The sequence below is a fragment of the Macaca thibetana genome, chromosome 9 (assembly GCF_024542745.1).
Source record: "Macaca thibetana thibetana isolate TM-01 chromosome 9, ASM2454274v1, whole genome shotgun sequence".
Classification (NCBI taxonomy): Eukaryota; Metazoa; Chordata; class Mammalia; order Primates; family Cercopithecidae; genus Macaca; species Macaca thibetana.
In genome coordinates, this window is record NC_065586.1 from 97727024 (window position 1) to 97753062 (window position 26039).

Below are 26039 nucleotides of genomic sequence, written 5' to 3' on the forward strand. Positions count from 1 at the left end.
AGAGAAAACAGAGGCCAGTGGGGTGGAGAGGGTGGGAAATGGGTGGGGGGTGAAAGAAGGGAGAGAGAAAGCCACAGGATACATTTCAAAGTTTCTCTAGCAATTTGGGGGTGGGAAAAGAAAGCCTGGTCCTGACGTGAAATCATACAGAGGTCAGGGCTGGGTCTCCCACCGTTGTGAGAAAGTGGTGAATCGGGGACGGTTTATCAAACGATCATTTTTTCTTTTGAAACCGGGAGGCAGCAGCTTGGACAATTCTGCAGATGTGCTTGATGAGTTAGGGACAAAAATGGCCCTTCTCTGCCCCCCTCCTTCCCTCCCTCTATAAGGGCTCCCATCGGGGGTTGCTTCTCCCTCCACTGCCTCCTGGGCCCTCCCCTCCCTTCTTCAGTGGTCAGCTGAGACCCCCACCCACTGCTTGCTTTTGTACTCTTGGCCTTTGGACATACTGACGGGGCCTTTATGAGACCCCAATCAAGACCCCCATGTCACAGGTACCTAGTAGAGACACCAGACCTTTTCAAACAAGGGACAACAAGGAAAATCGGCTGGCCCATTGTCTCTCCTCTGTGCTAAGTGAGATGAAAGGGGGCCGCGGCCCTCTCCCTGCAGCCCGCCTGCCAATCACCTCTAGTTATTAAGGTCACAATGTGTAAATTCTTTTGACCTGCACCTAATCAAAGATTCACCGGCCCTTTCAAATCCGAATGGGGAGGAGGGGAGAGATTCCCTCCCATAAACCCAGCAAACTCTCCCTCAATAAAATTTCTCTCTCTGATTCCTTCTTTGCTTCCCATCTCCACCCCCTCGCTTCTCCTCACTCCGCCCTCCTCACCACCAGCTTCAAACACAAATGACAAGCCCTGTGGAATTACTATCACCAAAATCCGAGGACTTGAAAGTTTTTAGTTAATTCTCTAAAAAAAAAAAAAAAAGTTTTCAGACAGCCATAGCTGCCCAAGCAAGCCCAGAACCTAAGCAGCTCCTATGGCTCTGATACTAAATCTCTCCAAATGGCAACATCTGTGGTCAGTAGCTTTTTTCTTGATCCTAAATCAGTACACATGGAGGAAACAACTGGGATCCACGATATTCCCACACTTTGTCACTTAGCATCTCTAGCTCAGTTGCTGACCCTCCAATCCCTGACTGGTTTTGTGAGCTGAGGGGGAAAAAAATTACCAAGTCCAAAGTAGGCAACCCTCAAGAAGAAAAAAATAATAATAACCACAGGATAGAACAACAGAAAACATGACAACAGCCAGAGGAAAGAACTTGAAAAAAAGGCAAATTTATTATAGTTTGAAAACAAAATGCTAAAATCAAGCAAGGAAAAGAAAATGCTTATAAATCTCCATGCATCAATATTAGGGGTATGCATTTTTACCTCATTGGTGATATCCATCAATCAGAATAGGGAAAAGCCATAATAAGCAAGGCAGAGATAAATTCATTTATGTAAGTTGCCCCCAGAATTATTCATTTGTCCACCATCTACTCTGGCTGGCTGATCTACTCTTCTCCAGGCTCTCAGTTTTCCTCCTGCCTCTGATTGGACATGCTGGCTCTTTGTTTCTCCTTGCTCCACTGTCTTTATTTCTGAGTTGTCCTTTCATGCTAATCCCTCACATTATTTCAACTGTTGTCCCTTTGCTGAGGCCTTCCACATCTCAACCCCATGTCTGAGCTCCAGGCAACCATTCCTGGGCTGTCTCTGGCCATTGCCACCTAACTGTCCCATAAAACAAAATTCAGTCTTCTCAAACCCAGTGCCCCTTCCATCATCAGGCTCACATAGGTACTCGTTTCTTCCCTCTCTCCCTGACATGCAGTCATGTCTGACTACTGATTTTTTCCTACATAGTTTTTCTGAATGCCAAGTTGTCTTCCCACTGTCCCTATGAGACTGGTCCCTTCCTGCTAACAAAGTATATTCCTGGAAAAGTATACAAACAGCCTGTCTTTCCCCTCCAAAGAATCCTATATGCTGTAGCACAACATAAACCATTTAACTGTTTCAGTCTGGCCCAAAACGGTCCATAGTTCCCTATTTTCCTCAAGTTAAAGTCAAGCTCTGCTCTTCAACACCCTCCAAAACTAGACTCCAAATTTCCCCTGCAGCAAGCCAGACTTGTCCACTCTGAACTCCCAAACCTACCTTTAGCTTCCCCATCTCTTTGTATGCCTTTGCTCAGACCAGTCCCCTTGCTTGAAGTTCCCTTATGCAATTTCAATACGGGCATCATGTAAATCCCACTTCAACTTCCATGTCATCCATGAAGCTCTTCTGACTTAATAAGAAGGCTACAGCTTTCTTCTGATTTCCTGTCAATAACCCCAGTAGTTGCTAGCACTTACACTGCATATATAACCAAATAAATTGTCGTTTGAGTACATGCAGTGTTTCCCCAATTGCACTATAAGCTCCTACATGGTAAAAATAGTCTCTTGTGTTTCATACTTCCCATGTGATCTTGCACACAGCAGCATTCAATACATACATAAGACAGGCACTCGGGGCCAGGCGCAGTGGCTCACGACTGTAATCCCAGCACTTTGGGAGGCCAAGGCAGGTGGATCACGAGGTCAAGAGATCAACACCATCCTGGCCAACATGGTGAAACCCCGTCTCTACTAAAAATACAAAAACTAGCTGGGTGTGGTGGCATGAGCCTGTAATCCCAGCTACTCAGGAGGCTGAGGCAGGAGAATCACTTGAACCCGGAAGGTGGAGGTTGCAGTGAGCCGAGATTGTGCCACTGCACTCCAGCCCGGTGACAGAGCGAGACTCTGTCTCAAAAAAAAAAAAAAAGACAGACACTCGGAGATATGTATTACCAAAAAAAAAAAAAAAAAAAAAAAAAAAAAAAAAAAGCCAAAGCTTATATTATCCTTTAAAAACAAATTCTAGTATGTTTACTTATTTCTGTACCCAAGAGGTCCCAAGCATGAAACCAGGTTTAATGCTGCAAAAGCAAATGTAAGGAAAGATCTTCTGAAAGTGTTGGAAATGTTCTCAAATGGAATTGTGGTGATAGTTGCACAACTTTGTAAATTTTTTTTTTTTTTTTTTTTTTTGAGACGGAGTCTCGCTCTGTCGCCCAGGCTGGAGTGCAGTGGCCAGATCTCAGCTCACTGCAAGCTACGCCTCCCGGGTTTACGCCATTCTCCTGCCTCAGCCTCCCGAGTAGCTGGGACTACAGGCGCCACCACCTCGCCCAGCTAGTTTTTTGTATTTTTTAGTAGAGACGGGGTTTCACCGGGTTAGCCAGGATGGTCTCGATCTCCTGACCTCGTGATCCGCCCATCTCGGCCTCCCAAAGTGCTGGGATTACAGGCTTGAGCCACTGCACCCGGCTAACTTTGTAAATTTTCTAAAAATCATGGAATTGTACATCTAAATTGTATATTTTAAATGGCTAAATTTTATGATATTTAAATTACACTTCAATAAGGCTATTTAAAAATAGAAAGTAAATGTAGGTCTATGCATCCTTAATTTTACCAATTATGTAAGAAAAAAAGGGGTTATTCTCTCCATAGCTGCCTGATATTAAAATAGACATTTAAATGTAATTTGTTTTTTCTAATTATAAAATAGGATTATAAAAAATTTAAATACAAAAAAGTAAAAAGTAAATATCAACAGAAATCCACCATACAAGAAAAAACCCTGAAGACATATTTAAATAAACTATCATACTATTTTCTGACCTTTTTGTTCATTCCACAATCTGCTGTGACATATTTTGGGTCCATAAATGTACATCCGTATCATCCTTTTAATGGCTATATAGCATTTTATTGAGGGAACATAGTATAAAATATTTTATCAGAACCCTACTAATGGATATTTATGGTTTCTTCTGGGTTTGTTTGTTTCTTTTTTGAGACAGACTCTTGCTCTGTCACCCAGGCTAGAGTGCAGTGGCATGACCTCAGCTGACCGCAGCCTCAATCTCCTGGGCTCACTCAGCCTCCTGAGTAGCTGGGACTACAGGAGCATGTCACCATGTCTGGCTAATTTTGTTTTTAGATTTTTTTGTGGAAATGGGGTTTCACTGTGTTGCCCAAGTTGGTCTAGAACTCTTGGGTTCAAGTGAACCTCCTACCTCAGCCTCCCAAAGTGCTGGAATGACAGGTGTGTGCCACCATGCCTGGCCTATTTATGTGTTCTTAGTATAACTCTTTGTACATATATCTTGCATAATTGTCTGGTTATTGCCTTACAATGAATTCCTAGAAGTGGAATTTCTGTGTCAAAAGGTTTTCATGTTTTAATTTTGATACTCATTGCCAACCTAATGCAATTGAAAACTCTAATTTTTCCTCTTTTTATTCTTGAACTCATCCTTATCAGCCTGCAAAGAAGGATTTTCCGGGTCAAAGACTTCTAACAACTGGAAGAATCCTTTCAATAATTTGTCTTTTTTTCCTATTAATTTTTTTTTTTTTAATTCTCAACCACAGCTCACCCTGGATACCAGTAAGAGTCCAACTGGCAGGGAAAGAACACTTCAAAGGCATTAACACATGTGTCTCTTCCTCTTTGCCACATGTTACAAATCTCACCATCATGCCCAGCTGACCCTTCTCTTGGGTCATTTACCAAAGGACCCCACCCTAATCACTCACTTGGTCTCCTCCCATTCAGGCGCAGGAGGAAAGACCCAGGTTTCTCCAGGACAGCTAAAGCTGCAGCTGCAACAAGGCGGAAAAATAGCAGGAGAAGGAAACATCCTGCATGAGTCGAGTCCTCAGGAGAAAGAGACAGTAAGTCTGGGGTGAGGAGCATGTGCTAAGCAGTGGCTGATTACATCTGGACAGCATCCTAGCGGGAGACTGCTCCTGAGACTCAGGTTCTGATCAGGCACCACAGCTCGGACCTAGGGCAAGATTCGAGCTAATTTCTCTTTCAAAATTCCCCAATCAATGAAGAAGCGAGGAAGGAACACTCATGGTGGTGACAGGCAGAAAGGGTACATTTCACTTTACCCCACACATCTCAGCTTTTTCTTCAGCCAGTGCATGTCACCTGCGCACTGAAGGCCCACACAAAGGAAGCAAAGAAGCGGCCATAGTTCCGTAGTATTCTCTACAACTTGGGTATATTTACACTGGAAAAGCTCACCCTCCACACTGCCTTTTGGCCTCTTTTTGTGTCTTCTTGTCTAGCTCAGCAGCTAGAAAGAAACCAGTCTGAAGCTTCTCACCTGAACACTTCCTCTGCCAACATAATCAAAGTGGTGGCCACCCCATGCTTATCCTATTGGCCAGTATCCCCAAAGCACCCAGAGGCAACACAGACGTGTCTCCAGCCTGGAACCAGAAAGTCACACCTATCTAGAGGTGTGGGAAATCCAGAGAGGAAAAAGGCCCGCTGGCCTCACATTCTACTTCATCAAGCCTACCCGCTGATCTTAAGAGAGAACACATAAAATGAGCAGCCTTGGCTTTAACACCTTCTCAAAGCAGACAAGCTGCTGCCTTCAAGAGACATGTTCTTTAGCCCACATATGGAAGCTCCAGTCCCCAGGACCATTGTGGACATTTTCTAAAGTGCACTGACTTTGGATGGGGCTACTGTTTCCCAGCCTGCTGTGAAAACCAAAATACCATACCATGACTACCATGGCCATGTTCTAAAAGCTGGATTATGGCTTTGCTGCAGGAAAGAGCAGAGGAAGAGGCAGCAGGGCAAGCTGAGCAGGCCCAGAGACAAGCCTGAACACAAGTACACGGAAAAGATGGGGGTGAGGAGGTCACAGCAAAACGTGCTCTAACATTATTTTAATCTCTTATAAGGTTCTCTCTTGTTCCTTGAAATTCTCTTCTGCAAATTAAGACCCTGCTGAAGATTTTGGATGTTATCACATCCCAACTGGCACCCCACCTGTCCCCGCTACACTTTTCTGTGCCCATTTATGTTTTCAATTTGCATTACAAACCATGAAAAGGAAAGCTTCTACAGAAAGCAATTTCCTGGGCCAGCAGCTCCTGGACTAATATTCCCTTTGCAATTACCATGGCTTCTGCGTGCACATAGTCACTTCCCTCCTCCCTCCAATCCTCCCGCCCTTGTCAGCACCTCAGATAGGCCTGAGCCAAGCCTATATGACAGGGTCCCACAGACCATGTTACCCACTACTCCCTGTGGAAAATGTCCTGGCCCAAGACAGGAGTAAGAACAAGCTTGGAAATGAGGCAAGGGTCTTGGGTAATCATCTTACTAGGACATCCCAGAGGCATAGGGGTTTCGTCTGAGGCACACAAGCACATAACTCTTATATGAGAAAGGAAATAAAACCCCTGCTTCCAAAAGCTCACTATCTGGCCAGGCGCAGTGGCTCACGCCTGTAATCCTAACAGTTTGGGAGGCCAAGGCAGATGGATCACCTGAGGTCAGGAGCTCAAAACTAGCCTGGCCAACATGGTGAAACCCCATCTCTATTAAAAATACAAAAATTATCCGGCCTGGCGCGGTGGCTCACACCTGTAATCCCAGCACTTTGGGAGGCTGAGACGGGCAGATCACAAGGTCAGGAGATCAAGACCATCCTGGCTAACATGGTGAAACCCCATTTCTACTAAAAATACAAAAAATTAGCCGGGCATAGTGGTGGGCGCCTGTAGTCCCAGCTACTCGGGAGGCTGAGGCAGGAGAATGGCGTGAACCCGGGAGGCAGAGCTTGCAGTGAGCCGAGATCGCGCCACTGCACTCCAGCCTGGGCGACAGAGGAAACTCCGTCTCAAAAAAAAAAAAAAAAAAAAACAAAAATTAGCTGGGTGTGGTGATGCTTGCCTGTAGTACCAGCTGCTCAGGAGGCTGAGGCAGGAGAATTGCTTGAACCCGGGAGGTGGAAGTTGCAGTGAGCTGAGCTCACGATCATGCCACTGCACTCCAGCCTGGGCAACAGAGCGAGACTCCGTCTCAAAAAAAAAAAAAAAAAAAAAAAAAAAGCTCACTATCTGAAACTTCTAAAGAGTCTTGTTCAAGAAACTGCTAGAGCCAGGCACGGTGGCTCAAGCCTGTAATCCCAGCACTTTGGGAGGCCGAGACGGGCGGATCGCGAGGTCAGGAGATCGAGACCATCCTGGCTAACACGGTGAAACCCCGTCTCTACTAAAAAATACAAAAAACTAGCCGGGCGAGGTGGTGGGCGCCTGTAGTCCCAGCTACTCGGGAGGCTGAGGCAGGAGAATGGCGTAAACCCGGGAGGCGGAGCTTGCAGTGAGCTGAGATCCGGCCACTGCACTCCAGCCTGGGCGACAGAGCGAGACTCCGTCTCAAAAAAGAAAAAAAAAAAAAAAAAAAAAAAAAAAAAGAAACTGCTAGAGAGGCACAGGGATTAGCAGATGTCCAATCCATAGTCAGAGACCTTTTAGTACTGGTCTGAAGGAACAGCCAAAAATATTTATTGGTCTGCTGATGCATAAATGTATTCTTTATTGTCATCATGTGTAAAATTCTAGTCAGCAAAGCAAAATTCAGAATCAACACCACCTTTATGATTCATAGAGTCTCTACAGTCAGCTTCCCACATCAACAGTGTCAACATATTCTACTGGTGTACAACATGGTACCTATTCTCTTTCTCCATGGTATGAGGAAAATGTCCTAGCTCTTAATTCCAAGCTTCTAACTGCCAAATGGAACTATGGTAATGATGAAACTCACTAAGACTCACTGATTCAGAGAAACTGTCATGGGCAACAGAATTCCTATTCTTGAGCCTTAAGCCCATTATCAAGTGGAGCCACGTGTGATTGTCCTGAACTCAGAGAAGAAATATAGCTGGCACCATGTACTGCTGCCTGGAAGTCCTGGGGACCAGGACTCTGGTAAATAGAAAGGGAGAGGGAGGCCCATTTAAAAAAAAAAATGGTTTGAGGCCAGGCATGGTGGCTCACACCTGTAATCCCAGCACTTTGGGAGGCCGAGGCAGGTGGATCACAAGGTCAGGAGTTCGAGACCAGCCTGGCCAACACGGTGAAACCCCATCTCTACTAAAAATACAAAAATTAGCCTGATGTGGTGGCATGAGCCTGTAATCTCAGCTACTTGGGAGGCTGAGGCAGGAGAATTGCTTGAACACAGGAGGCGGAAGTTGCAGTGAGCCGAGATTGCACCACTGCACTCCAGCCTGGGCAACAGAGCAAGACTCTGTCTGGGCGGCGGTGGGAGAATGGTTTGAAATGAAAAAGAAAATGAGGAAGGTAAGACTTGAATCTAAATACTGAAATCTGAAATACTGAAATGTGCTCCAAGTGGTCTGAGAGCTGCCTAATTGCAGGACGATGGGGTGATCCTTCTACCTCTGATATGAGCCCCCTCCACACAAAAACATACATTCTGCTAATCCAGCCACAACCTCATTATTGCCTTTTTTACTCATTCTCATTAGAAACCCCTACCCAGCCCCTAGTCTACTTACAAGGGTAAGCTCCATTGGCTCAAAAAACTAAAAACACAGATTTTTCATGAAGATCCCTCTTTTGACTGATCTGAGTGTTACAGCTAACAGGTGGGGAAATCTTCTTAAATATATGAGCATTATCATGACAAGGCCACTGGAACGGATCAGTGCCACAAGTCAGACAGGGCTACAAGTTTCCGCTCTACCATCAGGTTCCTCTTTAGCCTTGACAGATCAAACCCCAAGCCGAAGCAGGCTATAGAGATCAGTTCAGTCTCCAAGCCAAAGGTCTTCACAGTGAGGGACCAAAGCAGCCCTGGCTGGGCCTCTGTCGGCCCGTGTCCCAGATTAATCACCACCAGGAGGGGCCTGGACACTAGCCTGCAATCTGAGCCCAAGCAGCACCTGCAGAGGGGTTGCCCCAGTACCTCCCTCACTCCCCTTGGTCAAGACCCCAGGGCATGAGGGTGTCCACCTGTTCACAAGGTTACCTGGCACAGAAGGGCAAAAACACTCAGCCATCTTGAACCCCGCAGATAAGTCATGGATGGTTTGAGTGGCTTAGTGGAGGAAGGAGGAAAGATGCAGTGACTCGTGCAGTCAAGTCCAGGCTCCAAGGGAAAGGAAACTCTCAGCCTCTGGACAGAAAGAGAGAAAGGTCCCAATGCTTCTCTCTTCACTGTCCAGAGAAGAAAGCTAACTAGAGACCAGCGGTGGGAAAACTAAGCCCTCTGAGGTTATGAAGTAATGAGATGCTTCATGTGTGTTTAGTACACATTCTTGTCATCTACACATCAACAGGGTGCTGATGGGAAGGAGACCAGAGCAGGGATGTCTTTTCAAAATCTCCCCAAATGCTGCCAGATATTTCTGCGTGAAAGGAAGCTCAGAAACTTGAGGTTGTAGTAGAGTTTCTTTTGAATGCATAGATCTGGGAGAATAGCTTCGTCAAATTATCTCCTAAATCAGTAAGCTATTTCCAACAAGGTACATAAAGAGCTAGTGACTAAGTATGGCATGCATATGCATATCCATGTTAGAATATACTTTTTAGGACCAAAGGACCCTACTGTAATTACAAATTCTTCTCAGATCGTAATCCCATTTATTTTATTACTTCTCCAAGAATCAGTGGAGTAGGAGGAAGTATTTGTGAGGCTAAAATATAATAATAATAATCAATGGGAGGAAGATAAACATGGAAATCTATATCTTAGAATAGTCTGTCCCCGGCCCTAACTTGCAATATAAGGAGAAATCACTTGAATGGACTGCACACTTTCCCACCTGCCCCATGGCCCAAAGGAAGGAAGGGCAGGAGGGGTCAGAATCAGATTGAAGTGTGTGTCCCTCGAAGAGCTGAGAAAGCACAGGTAAGAGGAGAAAGAGCTCCTACACAGCACCTTCATTTGAGGAGTAACACCCACATCCTGACTATTATATCTTGTACCTCCAAAACTCCAGCTCCCGGAATTCCCTTTGAACCTCCGACTGCAACCCAGAGTTAGGATACAGCAGTGGCTACAATTACACACTTGCTTGGGAAGGGGTGGGGGGGTGCTGCATGTGACAGGCCATGAAAGGTCCCTGCCTATAAAACAGACTGAAAAACAAACCCTTAATTTAAATGTTAATGAAAGTGCTGTGGAGACATCAGAGGCTTCCCGGCTGCTCAGAGAACAGCTACACCAGCCACAGAATTTATGGCTCCCCTTCACCCTCCCGCCTCCCTCTCTGCCTCATCACCCACTGAAATTTAAAGAGAGAAAAAAAAGAAAACTAATTTTAACATTAACTCCATGCTTCCACCTTGGGATGTGATTGCTAAATTATCTGTTGGCAGAACAGTGATCAAAGGCGGAAAAACACAGGCACGTTGTACACACAACCCAGAAAAGTCAGCAGCAGCTAAAGCAGGAAAATTCCCTTTTCCCTTCCTGATGAGCAGAGTGGAAGAAAGAGTAGTGCAGGTAGGGACTGGAGCTGGGAGGTGTAGGCAGTGGGAGGAAGAGAAAGATGACTGATCCGTCCAGCATGCTCCCAAGGCCCTGTCTCAACCTCATCTGAGAACTTACCACACTCTACTACCTATTTTACTTGTCGGTCTCTCCCATCAGACTATGCTGTCTAGTTCACTGTTGTCTCTCTAGTGACCAGAACATGGTAATGCTTAAGCAGAATCTGAAGAGAGAGAGACAGAGAGAGGAAGGTGGGTGTTGAGGAGGAAGGGAGACAGAAAGAGAGACAGAGAGAGATGGAGAAAGAGAATTTAAACACTAGACGGAGAGATAGAAATGCATCCCTGTTAGCAGGGAGCCAAGTCTGGACACATCAACTCTGTATCCACAGTATTCAGCAGTCTGCAGCAGCCTCTGTTTCTACTTGTAGGGTTTCATTTAAGTCAGCTCTTTCTTTTTTTTTTTTTTTTTTTTTTTTTTTTTTTGAGACGGAGTCTCGCTTTGTCGCCCAGGCTGGCGTGCAGTGGCCGGATCTCAGCTCACTGCAAGCTCCGCCTCCCGGGTTTACGCCATTCTCCTGCCTCAGCCTCCCGAGTAGCTGGGACTACAGGCGCCCACCACCTCGCCCGGCTAGTTTTTTGTATTTTTAGTAGAGACGGGGTTTCACCATATTAGCCAGGATGGTCTCGATCTCCTGACCTCGTGATCCGCCCGTCTCGGCCTCCCAAAGTGCTGGGATTACAGGCTTGAGCCACCGCGCCCGGCCTAAGTCAGCTCTTGACAAGTGGGCCAGTCATGCTGGCCAAGGAAGGAGCTCCCACAAATGGGTTCTGGGCCAGTCAGGGCTGGGAGAGTGCTGGTCTCAGGCCAGCAGCTCAGCACATGAGCCTCCCTGTGCCTATCCTGCCCTGGGTAATGGCAGAAATCCAGGGTCTTGAGGAATTGAAACCCACCGCTGTGGTATTTGTTCCTTGCTACTGATGGATATGACTGTCTGAGAGGCTTGGATATGCACGCGCAATGAACTCCAGGGTGGAGGGCACTGTACTGAGATTTAGCAGGACCTAACTCCAAATCAATGACATCCCCACACTGATCCCTTTCCAATTTTAGCTCGCTGCCAGTTGAACCAGTGGACCCACCTAGAATTACCTGCAGCTTCCATCTTTCTCCGGGTGTCATGATGCCCCTTCCAGCCACACCAGCCCTGGGCCCTCCATGGTGTCTTTGTCCCTGCGATTCTCTCATCCAGGGCACCACAGGCAGGAAGCTCCCTCCTCTACTCTGCAGTTTCGCAAAGGGGGACACCAAGCCACTCTTTGACTAGCTCTTCAGGTCTTCTTTCCCTAGACAAGACCCAGAAGAAACTACCCCCTCTGCCCCTGACCCCAGGAAAGGAGAAGAGAGAGGTCCCCAAGTCAGCTACAGTCCATGCCATCAGGAGGACCAGCTACAATGCAGAGCACTACAGTCATCCACCTGAGTCTTTCCTCAAGTTATCAAGGTCAGGCATCCCCTTTACACCCAGCTGTCCACAGCCAGCCAGAAAAAGAAAAACTCAGAGGCACAATCTTTACTTTTGATTCTTCCTCCCCTAGAAGCACTTAGTGAGTTATAAAGTCCAGGGCTAAAGGACTGCTGCACCACTGGCAACTGAAAGAATCTGAACTGCAAGTTGGCTACCTCTTTTTGCAATCTTTCAAACCTCTCTGTCAGAGAAAACTCCAGATGCAATTACTTTTCACTAAAGAAAGATGTATTTCAACAGGCCGCTGAATATGCATCTACCACACACACAGCACACAGTAAACCCTGTAGCTACTGGGAACAAACACCCTCCTTTCCCCAAAACCCACCCCCTTACCGAACAGTACACAGTGATTGCTTTCCTTCCAGACTCTCCCTCACCTCTGGGAGAAATGAAGCAAGAAGGGGCAGCTCCTCCATCAAAACCCCCCAGAGGCTGCAACTCACTTTACAAATTTGAATCGGTACATTTCATGCAGACTTGGACTAATCCCCCCAAAAACAAACAGGCCACCACAGTGAGCAAAGTTACACAAAATTATATTGTATATTTAATAACACAGCTAAGTCAAGTTTCTACACCTATACCACTCATATATTTCCCTAATGACAGAAGTGGGAGAGAAGGGATTAAAACCCAAGTGTCATGGGAAGTCTTCCTGACCACACTCACTCACACGATAGCAAGTGTCCTTTGGAGATGGGGAAAGGGTTCTGCTGAGCACTTTTTTTTTCTTGGAGGGCAATAAATATGGTGTCTGCAGAGGGACGAGGAGCTGTGGGCTCCTCTCCCTTCCCCTCCCAGGCAAACAGGGTAGGTAGGTCTACAGATTCACTTCACCACCTGCCTCCCATGACTGGCTTGGAGGGGGCCCTGAAAGCTGAAGATCTGTGTGCATTCACACTCCTGGAATGGTGCAAGCATTCACAGCTACCTGAGTGAGCCTAAGCCTCAATCATATGCTGCCTTCTCCCACCCCTCCCTGTCTCAACTCTGGCCTCCAGGAAAAGAGAATGTTCACAGGTCCCCACAGAGCCTTTTATGGGCCACAGCTACCATCCAAGATGCTGGTGAATAAGGCACAGCAGTGATCAAAGGCCTGCTTGTCCCTCGGCACGCAGGACATGGGAACAGGCTAGGGACCTGGGTACAAACTACTGCCTCTTCTGCCCCATTCCACATGTGGCCCTGCATTGATCTTCCCTGGGCCTCAATTTTTGCCTTTCCCCAAAAGAAAATGACACTCCCCCTTCCTCCCCAACCAAGGACAGCCTAGGTTAAGGCACTTAGTATAATCTGGTAATCATTACAGCCATATGCCTATCGTATCCCCACCACTGAATAAGATCCTTGGGGAAGCTGCCACGTATCAAGTGTTCAGTAAATACACAAGGAGTGAGGTGAAAGGGTAAGAAGGGAAGAGATGGAAAGTCAAAGGGAATGAAGTTAAGTGTTTAATATTTCTACATTTCCTCATACTTTAGTATTTACTGCATTCAGCTGGAAATAATTTTTAAATGGCAATAAAACATATTACACATTTTTAAAAATCTGCTTTTTGGCCAGGCATAGCTTTTCACACCTGTAATCTCAGCACTTCAGAAGGCCAGTGTGGGAGGATCACTTGAGCCCAACAGTTCAAGGCCACAGTGAACTATAATTGTGCCACTGTACTCCAGGCAAGATCCTGTCTCCAAAAAAAAAAGAGTCTGCTTTTCTGTGTTACTCATGGGAAGTTGCTCAGAATTCCATGTGACCTCAGGAGGTTGTATCTCCGAGGCCTGTGAGCTGAAGGTATTCCTGCCCCAAAATTATACTCAGACATATGCCCCTCCACCCCAGGCATGCCTCCAGCATCTCATTCCTGGGTCATCTTAACCTGTCCTTCTATCAATCATCCAGCAACTCCAGGTGAGACCTCCTCTACAGGAGAAGGGTTTCTTTTCTAAGTCATGAATCTTAAAAACAGGATTACTGGTGTTGAACAATAAGATGGGTAGGAGGGTATGTGGGAGGCAGAAGAAAAGGTCCTTGCCTACCACTTTCCTTTGGAGCCTGCTGGTTCTCCTTCTCTGTTTTTTGACTATCTACACATGGCTCTAAGCACATAACCAGTATTAAATACCATCCTCCATGACTCTTTACAAATTAAGAACTCAAAGTAAAGGAAGAAAGGAAAGAAGACATTTGAACACAGAACAGATACCTGCTTTCTCTCAGTTGTGAGGACCTCAAATTAAGCCTCTGGATTGAGGTTTCATGTTTCATACAAGTGCCTGAGTACATACTAAAGAAGAGAAGGTAGAAAAGTCCCAGCATCAAAGATAAATAAGATTAATATGTCTGATAAATTATTTTAAATAGAAGAAAGAGATAAATTGAGAAAAGAGCTGTGCTAGGTCTCCTAACTGTCCAGGTTCCTCCTAACTGCATAAGGGAGCAACAAAGGGCTGAGAAATTGGCAGGTAAACCAGGAGTACTTGCCCTAGGGCCAGTACACTGGCTGCCACATCCCTTCATATTCTCTATGAGGAGTCCAGGGTCTATCACATTAGTGACGCTGACAACCATACTCAACAGGAATGGTGGCAGGGAGGGGAACTGAAGGTGGTCATTGAGGGCAGGAATGCTACAGGGGGAAGAGAGATTCCTACTGAGTCCCCACCTCAATAAGACTGCAAAAGAGCAGGGAAAATCCCTGGGGCCAGGAGGAGCCCAGGAAAAAGGTAGAGACTTGACAGCAGTTGAAGCCACTAAGCAAATGCTAAACCAGGCAAGAAAGGATTCTGGTTGACATTACATTATAGCCCTTTTTGAGGATCACTTGAGGCCAGGAGTTCATAACCAGCCTGGGTGATAAAGTGAAACCCTATCTCAATATGCATAACACATATATATTACAGCCCTTTTAGCTTTTCAGAGTATTAATATTTTCATATAAATTATTTCAGGTCATCTTCACAATAATCTAATAAGGTCTATAAAGGAAAGAGTGTTCATATTTAATATAAGGAAACTGAGGCTGGGAGTGGGAATAACTTGTCTGAGGCCACACTGCTAGTTGAAGGCAAAGCAGAACTCATCTCCCAGACTGCTTTAAAGAACAGACCCTGAGGCTGGGAGGCAGTGTCTCTCAAGACTGAGAAAATGAATGAGTTTATTGAAAGGTTCAAATTCACGGTCACATTGAGAAGAAATGGATCTAATAATGAGGTCAAAAGACCCTATCCCAGTATATTCTTTGGGTAAGAGAAAAAGAGGCAGAGATAACACCGGCATACACTCTGGTCATCTAGTGTAAAGACAGAATCTCAAACACAAACTATTTTTTAAAAGACCCCAAGACCTCATTTCTGGAGTTAGGGGAAGATCATCTTAAATAACTGTGGGTCAGGAGCTGACAGAGTGAAAGAATCATCCCAAGGCTGAGGTGGGAAGATGGCTTGAGCCCAGGAGTTCAAGACCAGCCTGGGTAACACTGTGAGACCCCTCTCAAAAAAAAAAAATTCATCCCAGGGCCAAGAAGAGGACAGGAAGACCCTGAAGATGAATGTGAAGAAAACATAAGGCCTAGGTCTTCACCAAAGATGAGACACATCAAAGCCTTAGCAGAGGGTCTGGCACAGAGCAGATGACTACTAAATGTTAGCTGCTAGTAGTAGTGGCAGTCATATAGTAGTAGTAATGCTAGAAAGCTAGGTCCTTCCCCAAAGCCAGTCTCCAAGTTGTGACTAAAAAACCCAAAATCAGCTTACTGTAATCTTAAATGCTTCTTAATGATGAGGGCAGACTCTGTCCTCAACCTCTTTTATTGACACCATCTTCAATAGTTGTTGTGCCCTATTCTGTTAAGAGGTAGCCTAACACATTCCAGAAGAGGAGGCTGGAATAGAGAAATGTGGGGTAGGGATGCAGGGCAGAGCCTGTTTGTGTTCTTTGGCTTCAATCCATATGCAGGAAGCACACGGACCATCTCCAGCCCTGAGAGCGTCTCTCTACCACCACCTCCACTCCAGTCTCCCCAAACCAGCAGAAGTCCACAAGCAACCATTAAGACAAAGTCACCAGCACACTTGTCACTTCTCACTGGCTATAGCACTTTCCTTCTATTCAGCCTACAGATGCCCAGGTCTGGCTAACTGGCTTTAAAAAGGGCAGCATTAGGAAGAAACGGAGGAGGAGACAGAGCTCAATGGCTCCATTTTCCACTCTCCGCTCCCACACACTTAGCCTCTCCACTCCCTGCTGGTCTTTCCTTCCCTCTTTCCTACGATTGCTAGAATGATTTGTTTTGAACAGCGACAGGTTTATAGGTTAGCCGACACCTCTGCTCTGTGGAATTTTAATTAACTTCTCCCATCGTCAATATGCTAAGGAACGGGGTCTCCATTCTCTGGGGTCAGCAATGTGTTTCAGGTCCTGCTATATCAGCCGTCAAATTGAAGAATTAATGACATGGCTAATCGGCTCTAATTCTTAGAAAGAAAAAAATCTGAAAGGGAGTTGTAGAAGGGAGCAGGAGGAGGGGTGCAGGCTCCATAGGGTGAGGAGAAAGAAGCTGAAGGGCCTAAGCGAAGTGGGCAGGACCAAGTCTCTTATAAAATAAGCAACTGACTTAAACCTAGTGTTGGAGGGTGGCAGCCCTACAGCTTTCACATTTCCATGTGAGTAGGGTGAAGGAAGTGGACGAAGATCCTAGGAAAATGTTGTGATAGAACAGGTATAGGAGAATCTATGTACCCTGCAGGGGAGGAGAGGGATTCTGTCTCGGTTCCAGAGAGCCTTGAAAGCAGAACTCGGGATGCAAACCTCACTTGTCCATAGGTAAGGTTAAAGACATAACAGTCAGGGCCAGGTGCAGTGGCTCATGCACTTTGGGAGGCCAAGATGGGAGGATCACCTGAGGCCAGGAGTTCGAAACCAGCCTGGTCAATATAGAAACACCCCATTTCTAAAAACAAAACAAAACAAAAACAAACAAACAAAAAAGAACAAAAATAACCCACCCCATTTCTAGGGCCGGGTGCGGTGCCTCACACCTGTAATCCCAGCACTTTGGGAGGCCGAGGCGGGCGGATCACGAGGTCAGGTGATCCAGACCATCCTGGCTAACACGGTGAAACTCTGTCTCTATTAAAAATACGAAAAATTAGCTGGGCGTGGTGGCAGTCGCCTGTAGTCTCAGCTACTTGGGAGGCTGAGGCAGGAGAATGGCATGAACCCAGGAGCCGGAGCTTGTAGTGAGCCGAGATGGTGCCACTGCACTCCAGCCTGGGTGACAGAGCAAGACTCTGTCTCAAAAAAAAAAAAAAAAGAAACACCCCATTTCTAAATATAAAATAAAATAAATAATAATAAAAAAAGAGAAGTAACAATCAGGCCAAATGGTACAGTAAAGCCATCATCAAAATTTCACAGTTTTGCTATAATAATCAATGTCACTACTTCACATACATGTCTTTGTTTGAGGACCCAGCTGGATCTGGGCCCCAAGCCTCTCCTGATGACTTAAGTCTGTAAGGGATACTCCAGAGGCCATTTTCCAAGGGGAGCAAAGCAGACATGTGAGTTGTAAGAGCAGGTTGGCTGGTGTTGTCACCTTCCAAGGGTGGTGAGAGGCCTCTGCTTCGGGAATGACCCCAGAGGACAACTGTTCCAGAAGGAACACTCCTGGTTAACAGCTGGATTCTTAGTTATATTCTCATATAGTACTCTTTCCTTAACATTTCTGAGGTTAGATGCTTAGGAAATTTGCATTTAGAAGGTTATTTCAATCCCACGCATATATGAAGTGACCTAAACATCTCAAATCTCTGGAGGATTAAAAAAATCTCCAAGACAGTGACTCAAAGCAACCTAGAATACACAACAGGAAGATTTTCTAGCTCACCTGATCTAGTAAAATAAATGCATTATTATACAGGACAAAACTACATCCAAATATGTCTCCCTTACCTGAGTAATGGGCTGATAGCAATGGACCAGACTCGGTCTTCAGTCTGGATGGTGTGTAAGCACTGCCCCAGCCGGCCTGAGGCCAAAGGCCACACCTAGAAACAGGAGAGGAGATGCTCTCGTTGGCATTGCCTGGGATCAGTGGGGAGGAGAGGTGCTCCGGCAGGGGTGACTGTTGGAGGTGGAGAAATGGGGAATCCTTTATGCCCTGCACACACAGAGCTCAGGTATCAGCAGAGGAGCCCCTGCAGCTTCTGGCTCACCTACCCCCACAGATAGGGCCTAGCTCTCCATCCTAACCACCCTCTTTTACTTCCACTCAGAGCCCTTACTTACCAGCCAACTTTATATTGGGGAATCAGAAGTTCCACATTCCTCAGCTGAGACTTGACTGAGAAGAAGTGGGTGGGTGGGGCTTGCCTCTCTTGACAGCTTTCCTGTATTTGTGGATTTTCCTTTCTCCTATCTCTCACCAAGATTTTACTTTGGAGAAGTAGGGAGAGGGAAGAAGATCAAGGCACAATATAGGGGGACAGCAATAGAATCAGGGAGAGAAGTAAAAAGAAAGATGCAAGGGAAGGAAAGAATGGAAGAAGAAGAAAGACTTCCAAGTGGGAAGGTGGTGTGTTGTTGTTTGTTTGTTGATAATGCCCAGGATCCAAAACTATTCATGTCAGCAGGGAATTTAGCACCTAGTGTCACCAAAAGTAGCAGAAAAGCTTAACTCTTTTAAGCTTCCATATCTCCTACAGGTTAAAAATATTGCTTGGAGCACATTATCTGGTCCCTATCAGTCAGGAATGTACATTAGCAGCCACTCTGGGCTTAACTTTAATCAACACTCACAGAGCCCTCTCAGCAGTCAGTGCATTTAGACATCTCCCATTAAGTACAGGACTCCCCCCTCACCTCACCCTACCCTAGATGACACACACAGGGACATAAGCCTCTAACCAAACAGAAAGGAAACCTCAGACATACAGGGCTATCCCAAGACACCAGCAACAGAGGGATCCAGAGGCAGCCAGATGGATCAGTGACCTCTTAAGGTCCCAGCAGTGCTATAAGGGGAACATACAAAACTCAGGCAGGACCTTAGATGGAAGAACTTTAAAGGAAACATTCCTTGAGTGTAAAGGGTAGGTGATGGAGTAGGGGTGATCCTGGCTTCTTAGGGTCACATGATAACTCTTCCCTATAAAAGGAGAAAGTGTTTCTTAGAGTTTGTGTGTATGATAGGTGTGGGGGATGGGATGATTGTGTGAGTTACTTTTCCCAACACAGTGAAAAGAAAATAAACGTAAGAAGAAGATCCTAAATGAGGAGGAGCAGAAAACAAAACACCACAACTTTTCCTGAGTGCCATGATTCAGGCCTGCTCTTTGGACTCTATACCCCTTTGGCAATAACTAGATACATTTCCAATGTACTCTTTTAGGCAGCCCAGCTAAAAAGAGAGCTTTGCCTTTTCCCTGACACAAACTCCCTGGGAGGCAGATTCTTTCTTGGGGGTGAGGAAACACTAAAGATTCTGATTACAAAATCTATGGGGAAGGCCTAGGCCTGAATTCACTAATGTCCTCCATGGAAAGGGAAGGTGGATTCCTAGATTCTGCAAACCACAGAACAAGGTTCCTGGTCTCCAGGAGCGGCTCAGGAAGCATGCCACCAATTCTGAGCATGATCTTAAGAAAGTGGCCCTCCTGGCTTAGCCCAGCAACACATTATCCTCCAGAAACATGAGATTCCATCCTGGCACCTGAGGGACAGGAGTTGACAACAATACGCTGATCCTATCTTTGCCCTCCATGGCCAAATTCAAAACAGATCCAACCCTGGAAAAGATTCAGTGGGAGTGGTCTTTTTATTTTTATTTTTCGAGATTTTTTTTTTTTTTTTTTTTTGAGAGTCTTACTCTGTCGCCCAGGCTGAAGTGCAGTGGCGCAATCTCGGCTCACTGTAAACTCCACCTCCTGGGTTCATGCCATTGTCCTGCCTCAGCATCCCGAGTAGCTGGTTCTACAGGCGCCTGCCACCAAGCCTAGCTAATTTTTTTGTATTTTCAGTAGAGACAGGGTTTTGCCATGTTAGCCAGGATGGTCTCAATCTCCTGACCTCGTGATCCACCTGCCTCAGCCTCCCAAAGTGCTGGGATTACAGGTGTGAGCCACCGCGCCCGGCGGAGAGTGGACATTTATACAGTTCTTTTAAAAAGCAGACTGGTGGCCAGGCGCGGTGGCTCAAGCCTGTAATCCCAGCACTTTGGGAGGCTGAGGCAGGTGGATCACGAGGTCAGGAGATCGAGACCATCCCGGCTAACACGGTGAAACCCCGTCTCTACTAAAAAATACAAAAAAAATTAGCCGGGCGAGGTGGCGGGCGCCTGTAGTCCCAGCTACTCGGGAGGCTGAGGCAGGAGAATGGCGTAAACCCGGGAGGCGGAGCTTGCAGTGAGCTGAGATCCAGCCACTGCACTCCAGCCTGGGCGACAGAGCCAGACTCCGTCTGAAAAAAATAAAAAGCAGACTGGTGATATGCATCACGACTTTTAAAATGATCACAGCCTTTAACTCAGTAATTTTGTTGATGAAAATCTATCCTAAAGAAAATAATCCTAAAACAAAAGAAAAACCTAAATGGTAAAATATTCCCTGCAGCCTGCAATTGCAGAAAAAAGCATGCATAGGCTTTGGCATCTGACCAATCTGGATTTGAACCCTAGTTGCTACTTATTATCTTTGATCTTAGGAGTAACTTCTTAGCTTCCATTTCCTCATCTGTCAAATGAGAAATGATGCCTATCTCAGGGTTATAGTGTGGAAAAGTGGAGATACGCATAAGGCATTTAGCACAGCAGCATAGTATTTGGTAGGTATCAGGCAAACAATAATGGTGGTTCTTATTACAATAAATCTTCCCTTCTAAGCCAGATGTGATCTGATCTCTCTACCTTCTAAACTTTCTGGCTCTTTCCCTAGAGCTTTATACTCCACAGTCCTAGCCACTTCCAATCAGCTCCATGGCCAGGTATGCACATCTCTTCTCAACCTAAGGGTAAGAGGCTGTATCTTCCTTACTTCTGAAGAGCCCAGGTGCCTCTGTACCAAGCCTCATACATAGTAGGCACTCGTAAGAAAGAATAGAGAAATAAAGAAGGAAACGAAGGAATGGTTAGTACCAGCCCAGGCTCATTAAGAACATAAGCTATCATCTTTTCACATCTCAGGATGGGGCTGGCCCCACTAAAGTCCAGAGACACAATCCAAGCTAAGCCACAGAAAACCTGAAACTGAGATTGTGGGAAGCGGAAGGAAGAGGGTTCTTTGGACAGTCCCTAGCTCAGATGTCTTGCAAAGAGATTGTTTTACTTCCCTTTACCCCATAAAATAAATCTCTTTCCTAAAATACAGTACATATTTGGGGAACTCCCCAAAAATAGATGGTTACAGGCAAATATCACTGTAAATTCTTATGAAGGTTCAGGTGTATTAGAAGCCTGGAGAAGCAGCTGTAGAATTTCAGATGCCACTGAAAAGAAATGACGTTTCAGTTATAAAAGACAAACTGAATATAACAGTAATGTAGAAATGGCTCAGGATAACAAAGGGCTGGATGCAAAGACAACAACAGAAAGGAGGGAAACCCAGCATCTGGAAAGCCAGGAAAGAAGAGTTGGCAGAGAGGTCACAGGGGAGCTGCAAACCAGCTGACCAGCTTTCAGGACCAGAGAAGAGAATTCTGTCACTGACCTAAAAGAAATCCTCAGAAGGATTAAGATGGACTGTGGTGACAATTTTAGAAGGAAGAATTTATTTTAGATCTTTTAAAAAATCTAAGATACTAAATAGGGCTAAACCAGAACTCAAACATGAAACTAACCCAATACCTCAAATAAACTTGCTATTATTCTTCAACGGTAAGCAATCCACACCCTTAGATTGCTATCTGTGGTTATAAAGCTTAGTTTTATACTGCTCTGAGTTTCAGACTACAGAGAATAGAAGAAAGAGGTGTCACTGAAAAGGAGGAACTTGGGGAAGCCTGAAGCCATGACAGGAAGATGGCTAGAATAAGACAGGAATACCTAGGTCACACATGCCACAAAAGGTTTCTATGCAAACTGACTTTTGAGCAGTATAACACGTTTAGGTCTGGATCTTTTCAGGGAATGGTACAAGGACAGTGACCAATCAGAAGCCTGAAGTAAGTAGAAAGTAGGGTAACAGGAAGCAAGTGACAGGAAATTCAGTTTCCATATTGGTTCAAAAGATATGCTGGATTTTTCTCAAGCTTCCTGTGCTGGTGTGCATTCTCTCTGACAGAGTACAAAGTAAGGCAGAAAATAGTAAAGGGAGGAGAAACTTCCATAAAAAGAAGGGAACATATTTAGCCCTTCTTTTTACATAAAATAGCAATATTTCTATATGGAGGTGTAATCACCAGAGGGTACATGCAGTCAGAGAAGTTACTGAGTAAAGATTGCAATTTCCCTCTCCTGAGTCCTCTCCCTATGTGTTTTTGAGGCCCATTTGCTGACATACCAGCAAGCATTTTGTTCCTGTTAGCACTATGGAACCTAGATGCTAGGAAACACGTAACAAGACACTATTGGGCCTCCTGCATCACCAACTGAATTGTCAGCAAAGTTCCCACAGCAACCCTAAAGGACCAGGCCTGTGTAGGCCCTGGCTACAGCTGTTGGGCACATGCCTGGAGAAAGACTTCTCTGTCTCACAGGTGGGAGCCTATTTGACCCAGATGTGGATGAGTCCATGAAGTCAGGATCATGCTATTTATCAGCCTCACTTTCTTTTATGCTTTGCTTTGGTGGATATCTGTGGACCGGGCAATTTGGCAAAGATGCAACAAACAACACCCCTCTCTCATAGTCTCTACTGCTTACTGACCACATCACTCTCCAGAGAAACAGTGAAAACACATTTTAATTATCAGCCTGATTGCTTATAAACAAGGTGGTGAAAAATTAACCTCCCTAAACAGAGAGCAGGCAATAAGGAGGGAGATTTTAAAATAAAATATTAGGGTCAGAACTCAACCCACAAACTTGAGGAAACACAACTCAGGGAGGAAAGGCTGCCAGGTCCTCTGTTTTTGAGTTCACGCCACATTGCAAGTGAGTGGCAACCTTCCCAGCCACTGTCCACTCCTTTCCCAGTCCAGTTGGCAGGGACAACACCTGGCATGGCAAGCTGCATGCCAGAGGCACATAAGTGAGTCCTTTATTGTGTCGTTTTCTCCCCCGCCCCCAGCCGATACTCTCAGCCAATCCTGGGACTCGGGGCTCTATCCACCCCACTCCCTATAGACAGGAGAGAGTAATAGTATGTAACGGGGAGACCACCTCACCTTGGCCGTCCTGTCCCTGGAGCCACTCACAATGATGCCTCCTTTGCAATCCACACAGTTCACCTCCTGTTCATGAGCCGAGTACTTGACAGTGAAGGTGCTGTGAATCTTATGAACGCCAATCTTCCCATCTCTAGGAGAGAAATAAGGAGCCGACCCCCAAGAACCAATTATTCTTTCGGTAGGAAGAGAACAACTCTCCAGAAACAGCCTAAGTCTCCAGTGACATCCAAATTTGCTAAGCAATAGGCAATTCAGCCCAGTATGGTGCTGACTTTCTAGATACCTTTACTTCTTCAGCACACCTGGGGCTGAACAGAGCTGAGAGACAAAATATATTTTCCCCTGGAGAATATCAAAACCAGCTTCACTTTTCATTAGAAGCTCTTCCTGTTTTCCTTCTCCAGCTAACCCTATTAACTCTTTTTAGTAAAATCTCTCTGCTTTAAATGGAAAACCCTCCGTCTCCCTCCTCATCCCTTTGGAGTTAAGACAGAAAAGTCAGAGACAGGCAGAATGTCCCCGAAAAATAAGATGGAAAAGGGTGGAAGGAGAAACCTGCAGCACTTACCCTCCTGCACTGATAATATGCGAGTTGGCCAGCACAAAGTGGCAAACGTCCTCATCATGCCCAGCAAAGACTCCTAGAGGCCGACGGTTCAAGCTGGCACCATCTGGACGGAACTGGTAGGCCAGGATGAAATTAGCCTGGGATATGTACAGAGAATCATCCTCTAGCTGCATCCAGGGCATCTGACTGAAACGATGGAAAATAAAATTTAAGTCATCAAGATACAGTATGAAAACTCAACTCCAATCTTTGAAGGGTCTGACCAATCCCTAACTTAGCAAGGATAACAAGGCTTATTATCTATACTTGATATCCTCCTTCAAAATTACCTACCCCTCAGCTATCCTCAGAAAACTAGAGTAATTGAACTTTGTGGTGATCTAATCTTCCTTGGACTTTCTAAAAGAGACTCAAAATTAAAAGACCAACTAAATACCACTTTTAATTGGAGAATATTTAATATTTCAATTACTGGCTACCTGGACTTCTCATGGGTAGGCAGAGCTTACAAAATTCAATGGTCAAGGGGTGAGAAGGGTCAAAAAGAAATCTTCAGCTGGGCACAGTGGCTCACACCTGTAATCCTAGCACTTTGGGAGGCCAAGGCAGGTGGATCACCTGAGGTCAGGAGTTCGAGACCAGCCTGACCAACATGGTGAAACCCCATCTCTACTAAAAATACAAAATTAGCCGGGCATGGTGGTGCATGCCTGTAATCCCAGCTACTCCGGAGGCTGAGGCAGAAGAATCGCTTGAACCTGGGAGGCGGAGGTTGCAGTGAGCCGAGATCGCGCCTGGTGACAGAGGGAGACTCTGTCTCAAAAAAAAAAAAAAAAAAAAAGAAAGAAAAGAAAAAAGAAAAGAAATCTTCTAGCCAGGTGAAATAACTTTCTTTCATTCAGCATCCTCATCGATTTGAAGTATAAGTGGGAAGTTTCAAGGTTCTAGGATTCTCATACATACCTCTTCCGCAATAGATCAGTTAAGGTATGATGGAGAAAAGAGAAGAATAAACCCTGGGAAGCCCCATTCCCTTATTCTGTTAGAGCTAAGGGGCCATTTTTAAGTGAAAGGAATGAAGCTATTTAGGAAAGGATGCTAATGTACTGATTAGATACCTAGATCCTCACAGGGATATCTACATTTCTGTATTAGAGGGTAAGTGTGGCAATGGAAAAACACAGCCCCAGAGCATTCTGCTACAGTTCAGGGGCTATAGAGAAAGTCAGCTCTCACAGGCAACTGATAAGAGAAATCCACAAATAGTTAAAGATTCCCTCTGCAATCTTACAGGAGGAAGAAAGGCTAGAAGGCACAGACAAGTCCTGCGGCAGGGAATGAGCCTTAAGAAGAAAGAAGACTGTCAGATACTAGGCTCTCTGGTGGAAACTAAGTCCCTTTAACAAGGTGGACATCCCACCTGTCCTATTCTACATAGGGGTCCTGGAGTTACCAGGTCCCAAGAAAAGCACAGGGACAGCTGATTCATCCCCAAGAACAGCCACCATCTCCTATTGCCAAGCCTGTCTGAGCAAACTGGGCTGTGTTTCTTCCCCAGACTCAATACAAGCGTCATGGGAATGTGGAAAAGTTCTGCAAATTGACTTGACGGGCCATTAAATGCAGCTTAGACTTTGTAGTAACTGAGTTTCTGCTCATGAGGTTTTTACAAGTGTGTGCATATATTACATGGAACATGTGTAGAGTGTGTACAGATGCCTGCTTTCTCACTCATTATGCACATTCCTCTTGAATATCCCCTTGCGTGAGTGTGTGGCACACTCAAGTAGGCAGCAAACAGAGAGGGTGGGAATTTTTGTGTTTAGAGCCATCTGGTAAACAGCCATTTGCCTAGGACAAGAAACCAGGTTCATGCCAGGTGAACAGTGGAGAATCCCAGGGCAGCCTGGTAACTGTTCTGTGTGTTTATTTGCCAAACTGCTTGAAACTAGCCCCAAAGGCAATGTGGGAAGCAGAGGGTAAAGTCCTTCATCATAAAAATCCGTCTTTCTCTCCTGCAGTTTCTTTACCATCACCACAACCACTACCCAATACCACATTATTCACAGCATCTGATGCCAGTGAAACCAGTGGAAACTGGACACAAGCAAGCAAGAAAGGTTCATCAGATGAAGAGGCCTGCCTGTGTCTTCAGCACAAGTATAGGTCACTCCAGAATGTGGAATCATGATGTTCCTTATCCATTGCAACCAATCAACAAGGAGCAATTCTTTGGTAGGGAG

At 45.5% G+C, this 26039-nt stretch overlaps 1 protein-coding gene across 3 annotated transcripts in view; it reads right to left on the reverse strand.

The window, feature by feature from the left end:
* FBXW4 (F-box and WD repeat domain containing 4) overlaps positions 1-26039 on the reverse strand; it is an 88646-nt gene that overhangs the window by 42973 nt on the left and 19634 nt on the right. For 2 of the 3 annotated variants that reach the window (XM_050804994.1, XM_050804992.1), the window contains exons 3-5: positions 23797-23982; positions 23226-23358; positions 17859-17953 (exon numbers count right to left, since the gene is read on the reverse strand). In XM_050804994.1, coding sequence (XP_050660951.1) covers positions 17859-17953; positions 23226-23358; positions 23797-23982 — 414 coding nt within the window. The remainder of the gene's footprint in view (positions 1-17858; positions 17954-23225; positions 23359-23796; positions 23983-26039) is intronic. The other variant, XM_050804993.1, reaches the window with a different exon arrangement.